Source organism: Lonchura striata, chromosome 1 (genome assembly GCF_050655825.1).
Source record: "Lonchura striata isolate lonStrDom1 chromosome 1, ASM5065582v1, whole genome shotgun sequence".
Classification (NCBI taxonomy): domain Eukaryota; kingdom Metazoa; phylum Chordata; class Aves; order Passeriformes; family Estrildidae; genus Lonchura; species Lonchura striata.
In genome coordinates this window covers 113044229-113060037 of record NC_140703.1, presented here as the reverse complement: position 1 = coordinate 113060037, position 15809 = coordinate 113044229, and the positions used below count along the sequence as shown (strand labels likewise).

The window sequence follows — 15809 nt, the reverse complement described above, 5'->3', positions numbered from 1 at the left end:
CTTAGCCCTCAGGAGAATTAAAGAGCTGATATTTGGTTATTTTCTCCAGGGTGATTCCAGTGGTAGCCAACAACCCTGCAGAAAGAGAGAGAGAGGGCAAGAGAAAGGGCTAAACTGGGACTATCCCCAAAGCTGAAACAGAAATTGCAGTGAGGATTGCAGCACCGATAGCCACACGATTTCCTGCTGCATATTTAAAAATAAACATCATCTTTGTTTGTTTTCAGTATTTTTCTGTACTCTGTTCAACTTCTGAGTGTCAGGCTATGGAATGACTGCCCTCAGGTTTAACTGAATTAATGGTGAAAATTCCAGTCTAGTGGAAGGTGTCCCTGCCCATGGCAGGGCGTTGGAACTGGAAGATCTTTAAGGCCCTTTCCAACCCAAAACATTATAAGATTTTATGATTCTGCATCAAATGTGTCCACATTAATTTCTTGCTGATGTTCTCTATGGGCCTTTTCTCCCACATCGCATGAAACTAAAGGGAGCTGAAAGAGGAAGGCCTTAACCAGTTAATCTGGCCTTGCTTTAAACTTAGAAAAACATGATCAAACTAACTCTGTCACTGCCAAATATTGGAAAAAAAATTAATTGGCTTTTACATCCATTCTTTGGCAATAATAATGTCCAAAGAACTCTTAAAAATTTAATGCAACCCATATGCTCCTGCCATATGGAATATGTAGGTGTGGGCCACCAAGGTACTGCAAGTGAGAGAAGTGGAGATTAATCCTTAAATGTGTGAATTGTTTTTGTGCTCCTTAGTTTTCAAAGCAATTCCTCTTGTTCCCAGTGAAACTTTGGAAGACACAAGAACTGTCTGCTCCTCACATTCTGCATAGGGAGGGAACTTTCAAGACAGACACCTCCTGTGGCATCACCCAGTCAAGGAAGGACAGGTCAAGGCCAGCTGGTCACTCAAACCTCCACTTGCAGGAAATTGGAATGATGCTTGTAGATAACCACTGGGAATGGCATGAAGTACAGCTTTGGGAAAATACAATAAACAGGGACATTTAAGCATCCCAAGTGCTGCTGCAAATCCGAGTCACAAAAAAGAAGAGTTGTAAACAACATTCAGAGGTCACCCAGGCCCTTCTGTAGTCACACAGCTCACACTTGTCAGTGGAGGTGCTCACACAGCACAGAGCAGCACACAGCAATAATTAAATTTAAAAACAGAGGGTTGATAACAGCAAGGAAATAAGTGTTATTTTCCCAACAACAGCTCAGTATGTGGACTCAAGTATTAAAAGTTTATGCCAGGTGAAGCATTTTAAAAAACATGAAAGCATCAGAGTCTTATTCATATCATGGCTTTACAAATCAGTTTTAATGGGCTTGATTTACAGGTGATAATCTATTAACACCATTTTTTTTCAATTACTTTTTACAACAGCCATAAAAATTGAGTTCTACAATTATTTTGGATAAAGTTGGTAGAAATTAAATAGTATATAATATGGCTCCTATGTTTATACTGGGCTTATTACTAAAACCTTTTAGTTCCATATGCAATACACTGGATTCATCTGTGTTCTTGTGCAGTTATTACAAGGGTTTTATTTTCAAAATAGACTCTGAGAATGAATTTACATGATTTGACTTCTAATATTTTTCAGTTTGTGGCCAAGAAATTATGATACTGATAGAATAAATGCCTAATACTGTGTAAAACAGTAACTAGGAAGTTTCTCCTGCTGTTGGCACAAAACAAACCCAAAACAAAGTGAGGAATCTTGACTCAGGTTTTTGATCTATCAACAATGTCAGCTGGAAAAAATTGCACTGCTTCAGGTTTCTCCCCCTAAACCAGGAATGACTCTTTTTCACCACTGTGCAGGGATGGTGTTGGGAGCTCCCTGAATTTATAAAAATGCTTTGAGCTGCCTGCATCCAAAGGGCTTTGTATGGCTGGTCACTGGGAAAATGACATTTCTGCATTAGTGTCTTCTGTGCTGAAAGCAATTGGGAAGTTTGCCTCCCTTCTGTGCTGTAAAGGGATTCCTGTCAAAGACTCTGGTTTGGGGCTGAAATTGCAAGGTTGCTTTAGCCATGCAGGTGTTACTGAAATGGATTTCCTTGTTGTGTTTTAGTTTTCTTCTACCTTGTTGGAGGGTACTGTGAAAAAAAAGGCAGCAGAAGTCCTCTCTTTATTCCATCCATAAAGATGTGTCTGGGCTGGGAGCACAAGAAGGACCCTGTGCTACCAGTCTGGATGCCTTAAATGCAATTTTAAGATGATTTGCATATTTGATTTTGCAATTGATATAACCTATTTACATAACAGTTTACATTACAAGCCAATTTACATTACATCTTCAGTGACCTATTAGTACCTGATCCTCTGGGTCCTTGCAGCTCAGTTCTTGCTGCTGCCCTTGCACCACTCCTGCCCTGGCTTGGTCTCTCTTTCCAATCTCTGGCCAAGAAGCCCACTGCAGCAATTTTTGGCAGACAAAAAAGATTGCCATCAGTAAGTGTAATAATTTGGAAAATGCCATGAACCTCCTTCTCTTCTCTCCCCTCATCTTCATTTGTTAGCTCCAGATCCTCATTCTTAAAATTCTTGCTATTAAGGAAACAGGAGCTGCTTGGCCTGTGTTCTTATGCCATATCCTGAGTGTCATGTGTAGTGATACATTTCTGATAGTCCTTTCTTCTCCAAGGGTGAGACAGAAAAAGAATTTAGAAAAAAAGAAGAGAAAAAGTAATTTTAAATTAGGTATGGGAATATATTTTTTTTGGTTGGGGTTTTTTGTTTGTTTGTTTGTTTTTTGCTGTTTCAACTTTCTTTTGTGACTCTTATCAAATGTCTTTCCGTACTCAAGAAGTATGGAAACACTTTTTAATTCCATGTAAAAGTGAAGAAAAATGCTGTTCTTAGTGTAGGCTAAATCAGCATGCACACAGTGCCTGTTGATCTAGAAGGGGTGAAAAGCAGAGCAGTGTGACTGATGTGGGGAGGGGAAAGGGAGGAATTGGGGGAGAAGGAGAGGTTTTTGATGTCTTATGTACAATGTAATTGGAAGGCACTTGGGATGAGATATAAACCCAAAATCTGACCATAGTTTACAAAAGAAAGGCTAAGAGAAAAGGTTTAAGGAAAAGACTAAAGGGAAAGGAGAAAGGAAGGGAAAGGAAGGAAGGATATTGTTAAAGGAAGAAAGCAGCCAAGTTACACCTGCACCTCCAAAAATAAATCCATTTGCATTGGTTAAAAGATGTAACCCTGCCTTTTTGGATGTGGCCATCAGTACTACGATAAAGTATTGGACTGTAATTGATAAAATTATATGTATTTTATATATATATGTATTTTATATATATATAAATGTAATTGATAAAATTATAAATTGATATGATAAAGTATTGGACTGTAATCCAGACTGTAATTCCGGTCTGGATTGTTGGTACATACAGCACTATGTGGAAATGCAATTAGCATAGCTAGAGCAAATTATTTCAGGATGTGCTGTTTCAACATCCCTTTGTCTTGTGACACCCTTTGCAAAGAGGAAAGTTTGCTCCTAAAATGCACTGGCTCCTGGTTTGTTTCAAGTGTGACACAAAACATGGACTTTTGCTTATAAATTAGATATGGTTTGAAGTCCTTGCTCCTGACAGACTCTTTTTTTCTTGGCAGCCCTCTGAACAGGGGCACTGCAGGCAAGGGAATTTATCTCTAGTCTCTGCCTGCTGATCCATCAGAGCCATGTCTGGGCACGTGCCAGGCCTGTGTCCTCACACGCAGCTGGCACCAAAATGTTGAGATTGTTTAACAGAACTGCTGCCCCTGGGGGGATTTAAAAGATGATTTATGTAGATGTGGCTCTGAGGGACATAGTTTAATGGTGGACTTGGCAGTGCTGAGTTCGTTGCTGGACTCAATGATCTTTTCCAGCCTCAACTATTCTGGGATTCTACAATTCCTGAGAAATGCTGGGCTGCTTAAGTGACTATCAGATTTTTAGTGTGGAGTCCTTGAGATGAGGGCAGGCAGTCCAGATTTTTAGGGCCAACAAAACTACACAGGTTTTACTTCTTAAACCTTCTAATTGCAGAGGAGCCTCTCTTAACTGTAGGGAACAACTGAAATACAAATAAAGAACTCTTATAGACCAAGTGATTGCTCTCATCAGGGATTTTTGGTTTTATTTCAGGTTTTTATTCATAATCAAATTGTGTCTTAAAAAAATACACAAACATTTGGAGGCTGGGACAAAAAAGACAGTCACAGTATGTATAATTCTTATAGGCAAATCTCTCTGTGCAGTTGGACTCCAGCTGTTCCACTAAGCTGCTCTATACTCAGTGTAGCCAAATATCAGCTGAGCTTCACTGCAGCACCAGCACAGCCCATGTGTGGGATTTTGTTTCTCTTCCCCACCATGGGGAAAGAGCCTTTAGTTAAGAAATTCAAAGGTAACTGTCACTTCTATGTCCATTTGAAACTCTGATTTATTCTGTCCCTTCCTTGCAAAATCAATCTCGTCTCTTCATTGGGAAAAAAAAAAAAAACAAAACAAAAAAAAAACAATGGTGCAACTGTTCCAAAGCAAAGTCACTTTGTGTGCATCCTTGTGAGTCATTCCCCTGCCCAGGGGTTCAGCATGTTCAGTCACTGCTGGGCATCACTTCTGTTCTCTGGATGCTTTTTGGTTGTGAAACAGGGCAGTTGCAGTTCTGGCCTGAAAAAAACTTCTGCACTTCCTCGACATTGTTTGTATGCAAGATCCTTTGGACCCGAGTTTTGGACAGCTCTGCTACCTGAATTGAACATTTCTAGAAATAAATCCATTTTGTTTGCATAGGTATAAGTTACAATTATTCTGATGAGTTTTAAAATGTTTTGAACCCCTCCAAAGGTACTGTTTTTAAAGAAGTAACATTGGCACGGTATTTCTCATTGCACAGTTCCATCTTAAGAATCCAGCTTTGCCATATTTCATGACAAAAAAAAGATAACGCTGAATTCAGCCTTCTGAATTGTTTGGCTTATTTAGCTGTGGATTTTTTAGTAATACATCACTTCCTTCCTTTGTGTTGGTATTTTATGAACTTCTACCCTCTTTCTCAGTCAGCTTCACCCTTCTGCTGAAGAAATACTATGTTTCTTGTGGAAAAAAAAGGGCTCTTACTCATCGCCTATGATGCTTAGGAGTGATATCAGAAGCTGAAGTTTCACAGAATCAAGTTTCACAAGTTTTCCATCCTTACACTTCAGAACATGGGAGTGTCTTCCTACTTCCAGTTTTTGTCTGACACAGAGAGTAGTTACCCCCACTCCTCCTTTCAGTTGTCTTGAAGGACAGCAAATGAGAGGCAAAAGATCTCACTAGGATCAGCTATAATCTGATCCTGGAGTTTTGTGAGCCTTTTATCCTGTTCATTAAAGCAAACCCACACAACCCAAAATAAATTGTATATCCTGGCAGCACTAAAACTGGACTCCCAAGAAAAAAATGCAAAAGCAGACTTGCCACCTCAGAGTTTTGCTGCCCTTGGTTTTGTGGAACATCAGAATGTAGGACGTAAACACCTAATGCTTGGTCTGTTCTCAGCTCTTGGTGCTCTGGAGGTGTCACACTGACCCCACAGATTTGTCCTGCTCAGAAAAGTCCTCTGGTGAGGAGAAATTCCCAAAGACAAGGTTGCCTTCCCCTGTTACAAGTGCCAAAGCCCCAGGGGGACCAGGAGGAGGAAAGAGAGGGGAAGCACAGCCAGACATGGCACATCCACGGGGCTTCCGGAGGGAATCTGATTCTGCTCTGAAAAATTAAAAAAGAGAAAGCCAGCATGTAAGACATGGCTTGACAAAAAAAGTGTATTAGAAGTTTGCATGACACATTTTACATGAATGGATTGAGGGAGGAATGTTTTTAAAACAATGCATTTTGCCTCCTTTTCAAAATTCTCCCATTGTGTGTCTGTACAGAGAGCAGGCAAAATAGTCTCAAGGTACTGGGACATGTATTTTTTTCTTTTTCACAGAAAAGGTGCAAAAACTCAGCAACAATGGATGCAACTTCTGTGGATGACTGAGAATCTTTGTTTAAAATCCTAACAAAAAAGCAACAACCAGCCAGCTGTTTAGTGGGAGCTGTCCCTGCCCATGGCAAGGGGGTGGGAACTGGGTGACCTTTGAGATGCCTTCCAGCCCAAGCCATTCTATGATTTTAGGATGAAAATACATTTTCATTCTTCCTGCTCAGGGCCTGAGGGTGATGTTTTGATTAAGAGTTCCTAAACAATGGTAATAAATATTAAAAATCTAGGTCACACACACTTCAGGTGGTAGCAGCATTGTGGGCCACTCTTGGTACAAAACCCACAATGTGGCCACAGAGCACAAGTCACCCTTGGCACAGGAGGGACCTTCAACCTGGGCTGGATGTAGTATACAAGTAAAAAGAGATTTTCAACCCCTGACTTAAAAAGAAGATGGTTTTTTTCCCCTATAAGAGTTCCAAGTCCTTCTCTGTGAAGAACAGGCTGTATGTTGATTTTTATATACCTGAGGGCTGTTCCTATTGCTATGGGATCAGCTGTCAGTATCTCACTGGGATTAATTTCTCTCTAGCCAGGGTGCTTCCCCCTGTTCCTGGAAGGAGTTTGTGATCTTAATGTGTACAGAGAACATCAGGTAGTCCTCAGTAATGCCTTGAAATAAATGTAGGGTTATAACAATAAGCCTCCTAGTCTTATGTGTCTTCTTCCAGGCCCAAGCACTTTAATTCATAGGAAAAGTGCTAAACTAGTTTTATTGACCCAGAAGGAGACTTGCAAGACATTCAGAGTGAAAATAAAATTTGCCTCTTTAAAGTAGTTGGGAAAAATAATCCATGCAGTAAACAAACAGATATGTAGCCATAGTGAAACAGATGAAAATTTTTTCTGCTTTATGTAAAAATAATATTTGTTGATGTGGTTGATTGTGAAATGTGAGAACTGTTTCTGTATAGAATGCATTTGTTCTCAGCAGGTCGTTTTTTAATTTTCCTAAGTCCCTTCTGAAATAACAGCTAATATAAAACAGATTCCCTTTCTCTCTTTCTCTCCCTTTCTCTCTTTCTGAAGAAATTGCTGGAAAAAAAGTGGGGGGAGAGCTGTGGCTGATGATTTTCTTTAAAAGAAGTTGACAACAGGAAGTATTCCCCTTTTTGCAAAAAAAAATTCCCTTTTTGTAAAAAATTACACTTAAAAAGGCTTTTGTTCTTTTCTCATCCCCAAGTCACTCAAAATCCTGTAGTACAAGAACCATCAGATGTCAAAGGTGTGTGATTCAGTTTGTACTCCTAAAGTGAAACACACCCCTTTTGTTTCAATAATTTATTTATTTTCCTCAATGAAAATGCCTCTTCATTATAAGAAATAGTTTGTATTCAGGAGTAGTTGTCAGGAAGGTTTTGGCTGAGTCAAACATATATACAACTATCTCATTTAAATACAATTCACTTTCATTTGGTTTTGAGATTCTCCCACTGCTTCTGCATTAAGAAGTTTGATCCTCAATAATTTCTGATCTCTTGTGGAAGGTAACAGCTAGAGATATTCTAATTTCTGTTCTATTTGCTTTTATAAAGTAATGTGAAAGCACATAATACCATCTTGAATTTAACTTCATGTTTTTGAAAGACCTTTGGGCCAGCTAGACTACCTAGCTTAGGTCTAAAAATGGATAGTTCCTGTATTTTTTCAAGTTGTTTTTTGCTCATCAGGCACAAGAATTGCTGTTTGTTTGTTTAGTTTTTTTCCTTGTTCTGTGTGATCATGAGATAAAAGACTGGAACATTTCTCTTTCTTAGTTTCTATTTGAGTTTATAACAGCCTAATCTGTCTGTAATGTCATAGTGTGGCTGAATTTATCACATTAAATGTAATATAATAATTACTATGTAAAGGATCTTATCTTCCAGCCCCACTGAGTAAAATATACACTGCTGCTCTTGATTTTATATGACAAAGTGTTATAAGTTTAATGACAATTTCAGACTTTGTAGCACTAATAAGAATCATTTGACTTGCAAGGAAGATTTTTAGGGAAGAACTTACTGACAATGGTATCTAGAAGCTGGACATCCTTTCTGCATTGAATTCACTCCAGGAGTTTTTACAAATGACCTTTGTGTAGTTACTTCTCTGTAATGAATAAACCTAGATAATAACATCTGCACTATATTGCAATATTGCCTTTGGATGAAATCGACCTTAATTTACCAGAAGAGCTTATGTGGAATCATTAATAATGTTTGGGTTTTTTTTTTTTTAATATTTATTACCAAAAGGACCCCCCAGATCTCTTGATCTGGTAGTTTAGCTTTAGAACTACCTGAGAGGAAGCTGCAGCTAGGTGGGTGTTGGTCTCTCCTGACATACCTCAAATGAAAGGATGACAGGAAATGGCCTTAAATTATGTCAAGGGACACTCAGATATTAGAAAAAAAATCACTGAAAGAGTGGTTGTAGGCATTGGAGTAAGTTGCCCAGGGAGGTGGTGGAATCCCTATCTCTGGAAGTGCTCAAGAGGCACCTGGATGTGGCACCTGGGGAGTGGTTCAGGGTTGATGATGGTGCTGCTGTGCTGGTGGTGGGGCTGGATGACCTTGCAGGTGTCCCACAGCCTTGATGATCCTGTGGTTTATTCACACCAAGGTAATTTACAGAGGCCTTAACTCCCAGAATCGAGTGCCTTCTGTGTTCCTTGCTTTTTAGTGATTTTTCTGATGCTCATACTGGTGAGTGTCTCTCTGGACTCGACATTCCTGGCACTTCAGCATCCTTCTCCCTGCAGCCCAGGTCTGTCTCAGTGGTGAAGATGTTTTTCCCTGTCTGGAACGTGTTTTTCCCTGTCTGGAACAGCTGTATTTTGCCAGGCTTAGTGAGGGAGAACAAACACCCCAAGTTTATTGGACTTTATGCAGCACATTTTGCCAATCTTACCAATATAAAATAAAGCACAGCATAATCACCCAGACACTTGCAAGTTAAGGAGTGTTGCCTTACCAGAAGGGGAAGGTGGGTCCTCAATCTTAGGTAGAGCTGGGAAAAAACCCCACAATAATCAAGGTTAATTGTTTGAACCTAGAACTTGCTCTATTTTTCTGATAATTGATCTAAGGGTTAATGTTATTTTTTTTTTACATTTGTCAAACAAACTTAAAGTATGATCACAGAATAATATCAAAGACATCTTACCGCTCCCAAAATTTAGATGATGGAAGCATTTTGATTCTGCATTTTCAAAACATCATTTTTTTCATTTTGAAAACTGCAAAACATTTAGCTTTGACATTTTTTGAACAAATGTTATTTCACTTTACATTTAGAAAAAATTTTCCTCTTGAGAATTATGTGCATTAAAAGAAAGATATTAAAAGATTTATATTATTTGAAATTTTTTTTTTTCTATTTTAAGCAGAAGTAAATCTATGTGGTTGAGCATGATGAAAGTTTCCAGCTGATTTATTCAAGCAGGACACCTTAAAAATGTATGATTTGTTTTGATGTGTATCCCTTTTTTTTTTAGTTTTCTTTTTCAGTTGGTCAGCTGGTCAAACTCAATGCCTCATCCTTCTGGTTGCTATGCTTGTAGGCATTATTTGGCATTATTCAAACATATGTTAGGGTCTCACTCATTTTCCTAAGGAGGAAAATTAAAAATTCTTGTTGTATTTGTCCAGCCATGCCACCAGATCCCCATCTTCCAGCTGCAAGGGAAAAGGAAAGCAGCAACAGGCTGTCATTCCTTGAAAGGCTCTGTGACCTGGACTTTGGATCCAATTGCCAGAGACTGAACTTCTGCTTCACACACCCATGTGCAAACAGTGAAATTCAAATTCCTCTGGGGCAAAGTGGATCAAGGACAGTACAAACCCATAAATAACCAGATGCTTAAATTCAGGGACATTATTCCTTAATGTCTCCTCAAAGGGAGGATGAAGAGGCAAGTGCCTTGCCTTTAGGAGACCTGAAGTACTGAAGCTTAACAAAGAGGATTTATCTTTTCTTTCTCACATATTCTTCCAACAAAAGCAAGGAACAGAATGAAACTGAGTTAAAAATTGCTTTAAAAATTGAAGTAATCCCTCTCAATGTCTGCATATGGCTTATCAACAAGAAATGGTACACTCAACTCACTCCTCTGTACTAAAAAAAATCTTACCTGATACATTGAGTTTAATTGTAGATTTCTTTGTTTGATAGCTCTCAGTTTGTCTGTAGATGCAGGAGTATTCAGCATCGTCCCATAACTGGACATTGGAGATCTTTAAGGAAAGGTTGCCATGCTTCATCTGGTCCAGAAAAAGACTGGTTCTGCCGTGGAAATTTTCATCCTGGCCCTTCAGTGAATCCTGCCCGTTCTGAAAGAAGTGCACCAGCTTGGTGCCAATCTGCCAGTAGAGCATTGACTTGGAAAGAGTCAGCTCTCCAGGAAGGGTGATGGTGCAAGGCAGAACCACAGTTTCTCCAACAAATGCGTGGCACGTGGTGTCCAGCTGCCCTGGAATAAAACCCAGACAGTTCCATTAGCAGAAAGAGGGACACAAGGTTTCCTACAATTTGGCTCCACCACATCATTATTGCTACTCTCCCTCCCAAGTTCTCTTGTTTCCAGCCAGGAGGGCCATGTGTGCTCAGAGCCCAGCCAGCTGTGCAGCAGGACAGATGTTGCTATGTGCAAGTTGCCTCCACTTTGTAAGTGTGGCTTTTGCTTGAGCTTGTTTCCCCTTCGCTGGTGATTTTTTCTTCCAGCTTTTGGGAATCTCAGTCTTTGGGGTTAGGTGTCTGATTTGAGTTTAATTAATAGGTCAGTTCACAAGAGGAAAAGGGGATGCAGGGAAGTGGGGGTGGGCAAATATGATGAAACAAGTTCTGGTTTTGTAGGAAGTCTGGCTGAAAAATGGAGAAGTGTGAAAACAGTTCTAGATCTGATGAGTTTGGTCTCCCACAGCTCCCATTATTTGGCTGCCAGATCACAATTCCCAACTTTTAAGCAATGTGCTGGAGGCTCCCATCCTCCTTTCCCTGCAAAATCTTGCAGAGGGTCTGACAGAAAAGAGCTTTTTCCTGCAGGTCTGGCTTGGTTCATCTTGCTGATCCCTGTCTCATGGTCTCTCATACTCTTTGGTGTTTATTTCCAGCAGCCAGAAACAAGAGTCTGTCATTCCCACTTTAGAGAAATGGTTTTTCCAAGACTTTGGGGAGACTTGGTGGGTGTCCCTGACATCAGGCAGAGGTGTCACCAACCTTCCCAGCCAATTCTAGCCCATGCAAGAGGCAGGATGAAGGCATCCTGCAGGTGGGCAAACAGGGACACAGGCAGGGCAGGCAGCCAGCTGCACCCCACTTACACACACTTTCATTTAATATCTTTGGTGCCAATTATTTCTATAAATCCTTCCAAGTCAGCTGAAAGCAGACTAAAACTTGCAAAAATGAGGGAGTCTGCCACTATCAGGTAGGACAATTCCTAGCAGTTTGTAGTGCCATATTTTCTAGGGTAGACTGGGTAATGAAGAAGATTTTTATGTATTTATAAAGCATGAACAACTAGGTATTTCCAGCACAGAATGTGGGCTTAAATTAGCACTCTGGCCAAACCTGTTGCATAAAATAATATTATATATTAAAATGCAGAATAATTAATTTGGATGAAAAAGTTATTCCCAGCACTGACCAGAACAAAAGCAGTGTGAGTCTGTGGTTGCACCAAAAAGAAGGGCTAAAATTCACTGTGAAACAACTCAATCTGCTTCCATGGCCAAAATTTAGTGAAGCATAATATTGAAACATTGACTCAATATTGAAATAAATATTCTTGGTTGCACTGGGGTCACTCCTGTGTTCCTAGCTTGCATCAACTCTCTGCATATGTCAGGCTAAAGACCAAAGAGAGTCCCAGTTTCCCCTTGAAGTCAGTGACATCAGCCATGGCTCAGCTTGTCACATGCTCAGGCCTCTGTTTCCATATCAATCAGCCTTCTTTGGTGTCACACTGTGTTTATCCAGACATAAAAGCAGAAGGAAAAGCACAATCCAGACAACTGAATGTGAGAGCCAAACAAATGTCTGGTTATAACTCTATCACCACACATCTGCTTTTATTTTGGTTTTCAGAGTTTTCAGCTGAAAATCCCAGCCCAGTTTGTCCAACAATGTCAGCTTTTAGCTGAAAAAAGATACATATCCCAAGATTTTGTTCTGGTTAGTGGTGGAAGGAGAATCCCCTTGTTTTGTGGAGGGCTGAGCCATTTGGTCATTATGCTTTGGCCATGGCAAAAAATTCTTCACAGGGAGATTAGACCTGGGAACAGGCTGCCCAGGGAGGTGGTGGAATCACCGTCCCTGGAGGTGTTTAAGGAAAGGCTGGATGTATCACTCAGTGCCATGATCTGCTTGACAAGGTGCAGTTTGGTCATAGGTTGGACTTGATCTCAGAGGTCTTCTCCAACCTAAGTGATTCTGTGGTTCTGTGATTTTCAGAATGTATCAGTTGCTGGCCAGGTTTTGCTTCTCAAAGGCCACTGCAATCAGTGACACTCCCAGGCAGGGCCATCAGCTGTCCCCAGCACACCTCAAGGGGAGGAGGGGAGGGAGCAGCCTGAGCCCCTTCCCTGAGCTGTTTGGGACTGAAATGTTGGAACCCTGGATGCTGAGAATTTAAAACTTTCTGTGCTGAAAGGCACAGACCCTCAAGAGAACACTGCATTGACCCGAGGCTGTGGAGAAGGCTTCCAAAATGGAATGACAAAACTGGGATTGTGGGTGTGGGGTTTTGTGGAGTTGCGAATTGTGTAATATCACAGGTTGCAAAACTTAAGAGTTTAAGGTTTTAGAATATAGTAATAGATAAAAAGCAAGATGGAGGTTTTAGGGTAGAGGCTGCTCCTTCTTCTTCTCCTCCTTCTCCAGGGGTTTGGGTGGTTTTGTGTAATTGGACAGAAAAGTCCCCATTGCAGGACACAAGTGATTAGTTACTGGATTAAAAGTAAAACTAATTTAGGCGTAATTTCTTAATTGGATAGTTTTCCCTTGAGACCTCATAGAGAGAAAGAGATGTGGCCATTTTGTAGCTTGTTAGTAGAATGCTGTAGAACTCATGACTTGTAAGATTGTAATATAGATAAGAAATAATAAACATTTAAACCAGAACATGAAATACTGTCTCTAGTGCTTTCACATCCCAATCCTGACAGGCAAAGTCAGTCACTGCTCAGCAGTGTCCCTGGAGCAAGGCCATGTATGAAAGCAGATTGTGGTTCTGGCTGCCCCTGACCATGGTCAGGAAACCACAGTGGGAGAGGAGTGTGCCTGAGGCTGCAGGGGTTGGCAGGCAGGGGAAGAAAGGACCCTCCAGAAGAGGAGGGAGTGAGACTTTCCTGCTGGGAAAAGTCCTGTCTGCAGGGTGCCATGAGGAGAGAGAGTGCTTGCAATGCACGGTGTTGTACTTGAAGAAAAGATGACCAACAGAGCTTGTAGGTCTATTCAGAAAAAATGGACAATAAGGATTTTCCTAATGGATAACAGAGGGAGAAGGGTGTGGGTCCTACTTCCTGGCTGTGGACACCTGTGCATTTGATACTGGTTTTGGAGGTGCAGCTATTTGCTCTTGATTCTTTTTCTGAAGATGGAGGACACCAGTATTTACCATATCTGAGCTGAGCCAGACCCATTCCCTCCCTTCCATGACATGGTGTACAAACCTTGTAACACTCGTGAGGACTCTGAACACCCACAGGCCTCAGCACACCCTGCCCTCGCTGCTTCCAGCTGGTAAAATCAGGGCAGAAGGAGGCAAAAAAGGAGGCAGTGGCTGGGATAAGAGCAGGTGACTGCAATCTGCTGTAATGAGTTATTTAATCAGCACACAGCTGCAAGAAATCTTTTGTAGATGGGGAGAACAGAATTCTGGGGGCAAATCAATGTGTTCTTATAGAAGCCAGTCTTGAGAAGAAGAGTAAAGTCCTGCTGAAAGCTGGTGGTGCTTGGTAAGCTTCCCACTAAGGCAGGAGATGTGGAAGCAGCCTTGTGGTGGCAGCTGCTGCCGAGGTATGAAAATCAGGTTTAATAATGCTCATCTTACCTACCAAGTAAGCTTTGCACATGGAAGGGGCAGCTCTCTATCTTGGAGGAGATGAATGTTGTGCTACACAGCTTTCACTTGTAGATGTGAGGCTTGAATGGAAAGTGGGATGAGTTTATTTTGTGGGTTCCTTTTTAATTATGTGTTTTAAATATTGCTGAAATGTTTAAGTCTGTTTAAGATGAAGTTGAATGTGACAATTTAGTATTTTCTCATTCTTGTAATGAGAAAACACTCCTGCTTCAGTAATTGAAGTGTGGTGCAGGGAAGCTCATGAAGATTGGGCTTTTTTGTTCCCCCCTTGTTTTCCAGGAGAAGTGTAGCATCCTTACCCACCACAGTGTCTGGCAAATGTGAGGCACTTCTGGGCAAACAGAGGAGTCCTGACCACACACAGAGGTTCTACTACTGCTGTCTTTAAATGCCAACGAGGAAACTGTATCTTGTATAAAGTTCATTAGTTTATCCTTCTCATAGGGAAGATGGTATCTAATTAATGTAAGGTCAGAAAGTCAACTCTGCTAGAACTAAGCAGATGCAAGATGGTTTGGGGTTGTAAAGGATGAGATTCCAAGTAATCTTTAATATTATTAAAGTGGTGGGGTACTTTTAAGGATGTGGCAGGTTAAACTTTCTAGGTAAAGGTTTATGGCTCTGAAACACCTTAAATTTGAAAACCACTTCTTTTGGATACAGAACTTTACCTGAGAGTTATGACCTGTACTCCCAAACCTTGGACTGTGATGAAATATATGCAAAGCAATGCATTTATTTGCTGTTTTTCTCCAAGATTCTGCTTGTACCTTGTGTGTTTGTATGTAAATGCCTCTGCAAATTCCTAGGTGTGCACTATGGAATATTTACCTCTGGGCAGAGAGGCAAGCAGTGAGCAGGCAACCATCCAGAGAGCAGTCTCCCTAATGAGAAGGAGAGAGAAGAGAGAAAGGTCAAATGCTTTGTTAGAATGCTAGAGCAGAGATCAAAGACCTTTTCTCTGGTGTAATTTATGCCATTTTTCCAAGCTCCCTTATCTGTGAAGATAATTTAGATATGAAGCTGGATGGGTTAGAAACCCTAGCTTGTTTTGCCATCTAGTCTTGATGTGGTTTTTATCTCCTGCCTGTAGAACTGAGGTTTCTCAGTGTTCATGATGGGACAAGGCTTCATTTGCCAACACCAGACCTGTACTTCCATCTTGCCTTCACACACAGACGATGTTAATTCCATCTGTGTAGTCATAGTTTGGTCTTGAGATTATTTTCTGTTAGTAATTAAATGAAACTCTTTCTGCTCCCAAACTTCAGCTCCTTCCAAAGGAAAAGCACGGCTTACCATTTCATTTTTGTGCCTCCCAGCCTTTGGGAATCCGTCCCTGTCAGGAGCTTCACCAGATGCTTCAGCTGCTGCTTGTGTCTCTGCAAAAGAGTGAAAGGCTCTTAATTTTTGTTAGATGTGTTCCTTTTAAAAGAGAATAGGTTATTTGCTGCTGCTTCATTTGATGTTTTCTTTCACTTTGTGGGTGTAAAACGTGGTGTGTAATTATATAATTTCTGGGTATATATTATTTGCAGTCTGTGTATGTGGATTCACTGTGTGTTTGCTCTTGCAAACACTTGCAATACAGAGAATGTATTTTGCTGTGTAGGACGGATGTGAGTCACTAGCCCTCAGCTCTCAGCCTGGTGAAGGGATTTTTGTTCTGCAGCCAGCTGTGAGAGCA

The 15809-nt window shown here is 40.7% G+C and overlaps 1 protein-coding gene across 1 annotated transcript in view; it reads right to left on the bottom strand.

The window, feature by feature from the left end:
• Positions 1-4132: 4132 nt before the first annotated feature.
• The window catches only part of LOC110475681 (V-set domain containing T-cell activation inhibitor 1), a 28430-nt gene continuing 16753 nt past the window's right edge, over positions 4133-15809 (bottom strand). Inside the window, exons 2-6 of the mRNA XM_021540009.4 lie at positions 15422-15504; positions 14954-15006; positions 10169-10507; positions 9010-9045; positions 4133-5774 (exon numbers count right to left, since the gene is read on the bottom strand). Of these exons, the coding sequence (XP_021395684.3) occupies positions 5671-5774; positions 9010-9045; positions 10169-10507; positions 14954-15006; positions 15422-15429 (540 nt within the window). The 5' untranslated portion in view covers positions 15430-15504 and the 3' untranslated portion in view covers positions 4133-5670. The remainder of the gene's footprint in view (positions 5775-9009; positions 9046-10168; positions 10508-14953; positions 15007-15421; positions 15505-15809) is intronic.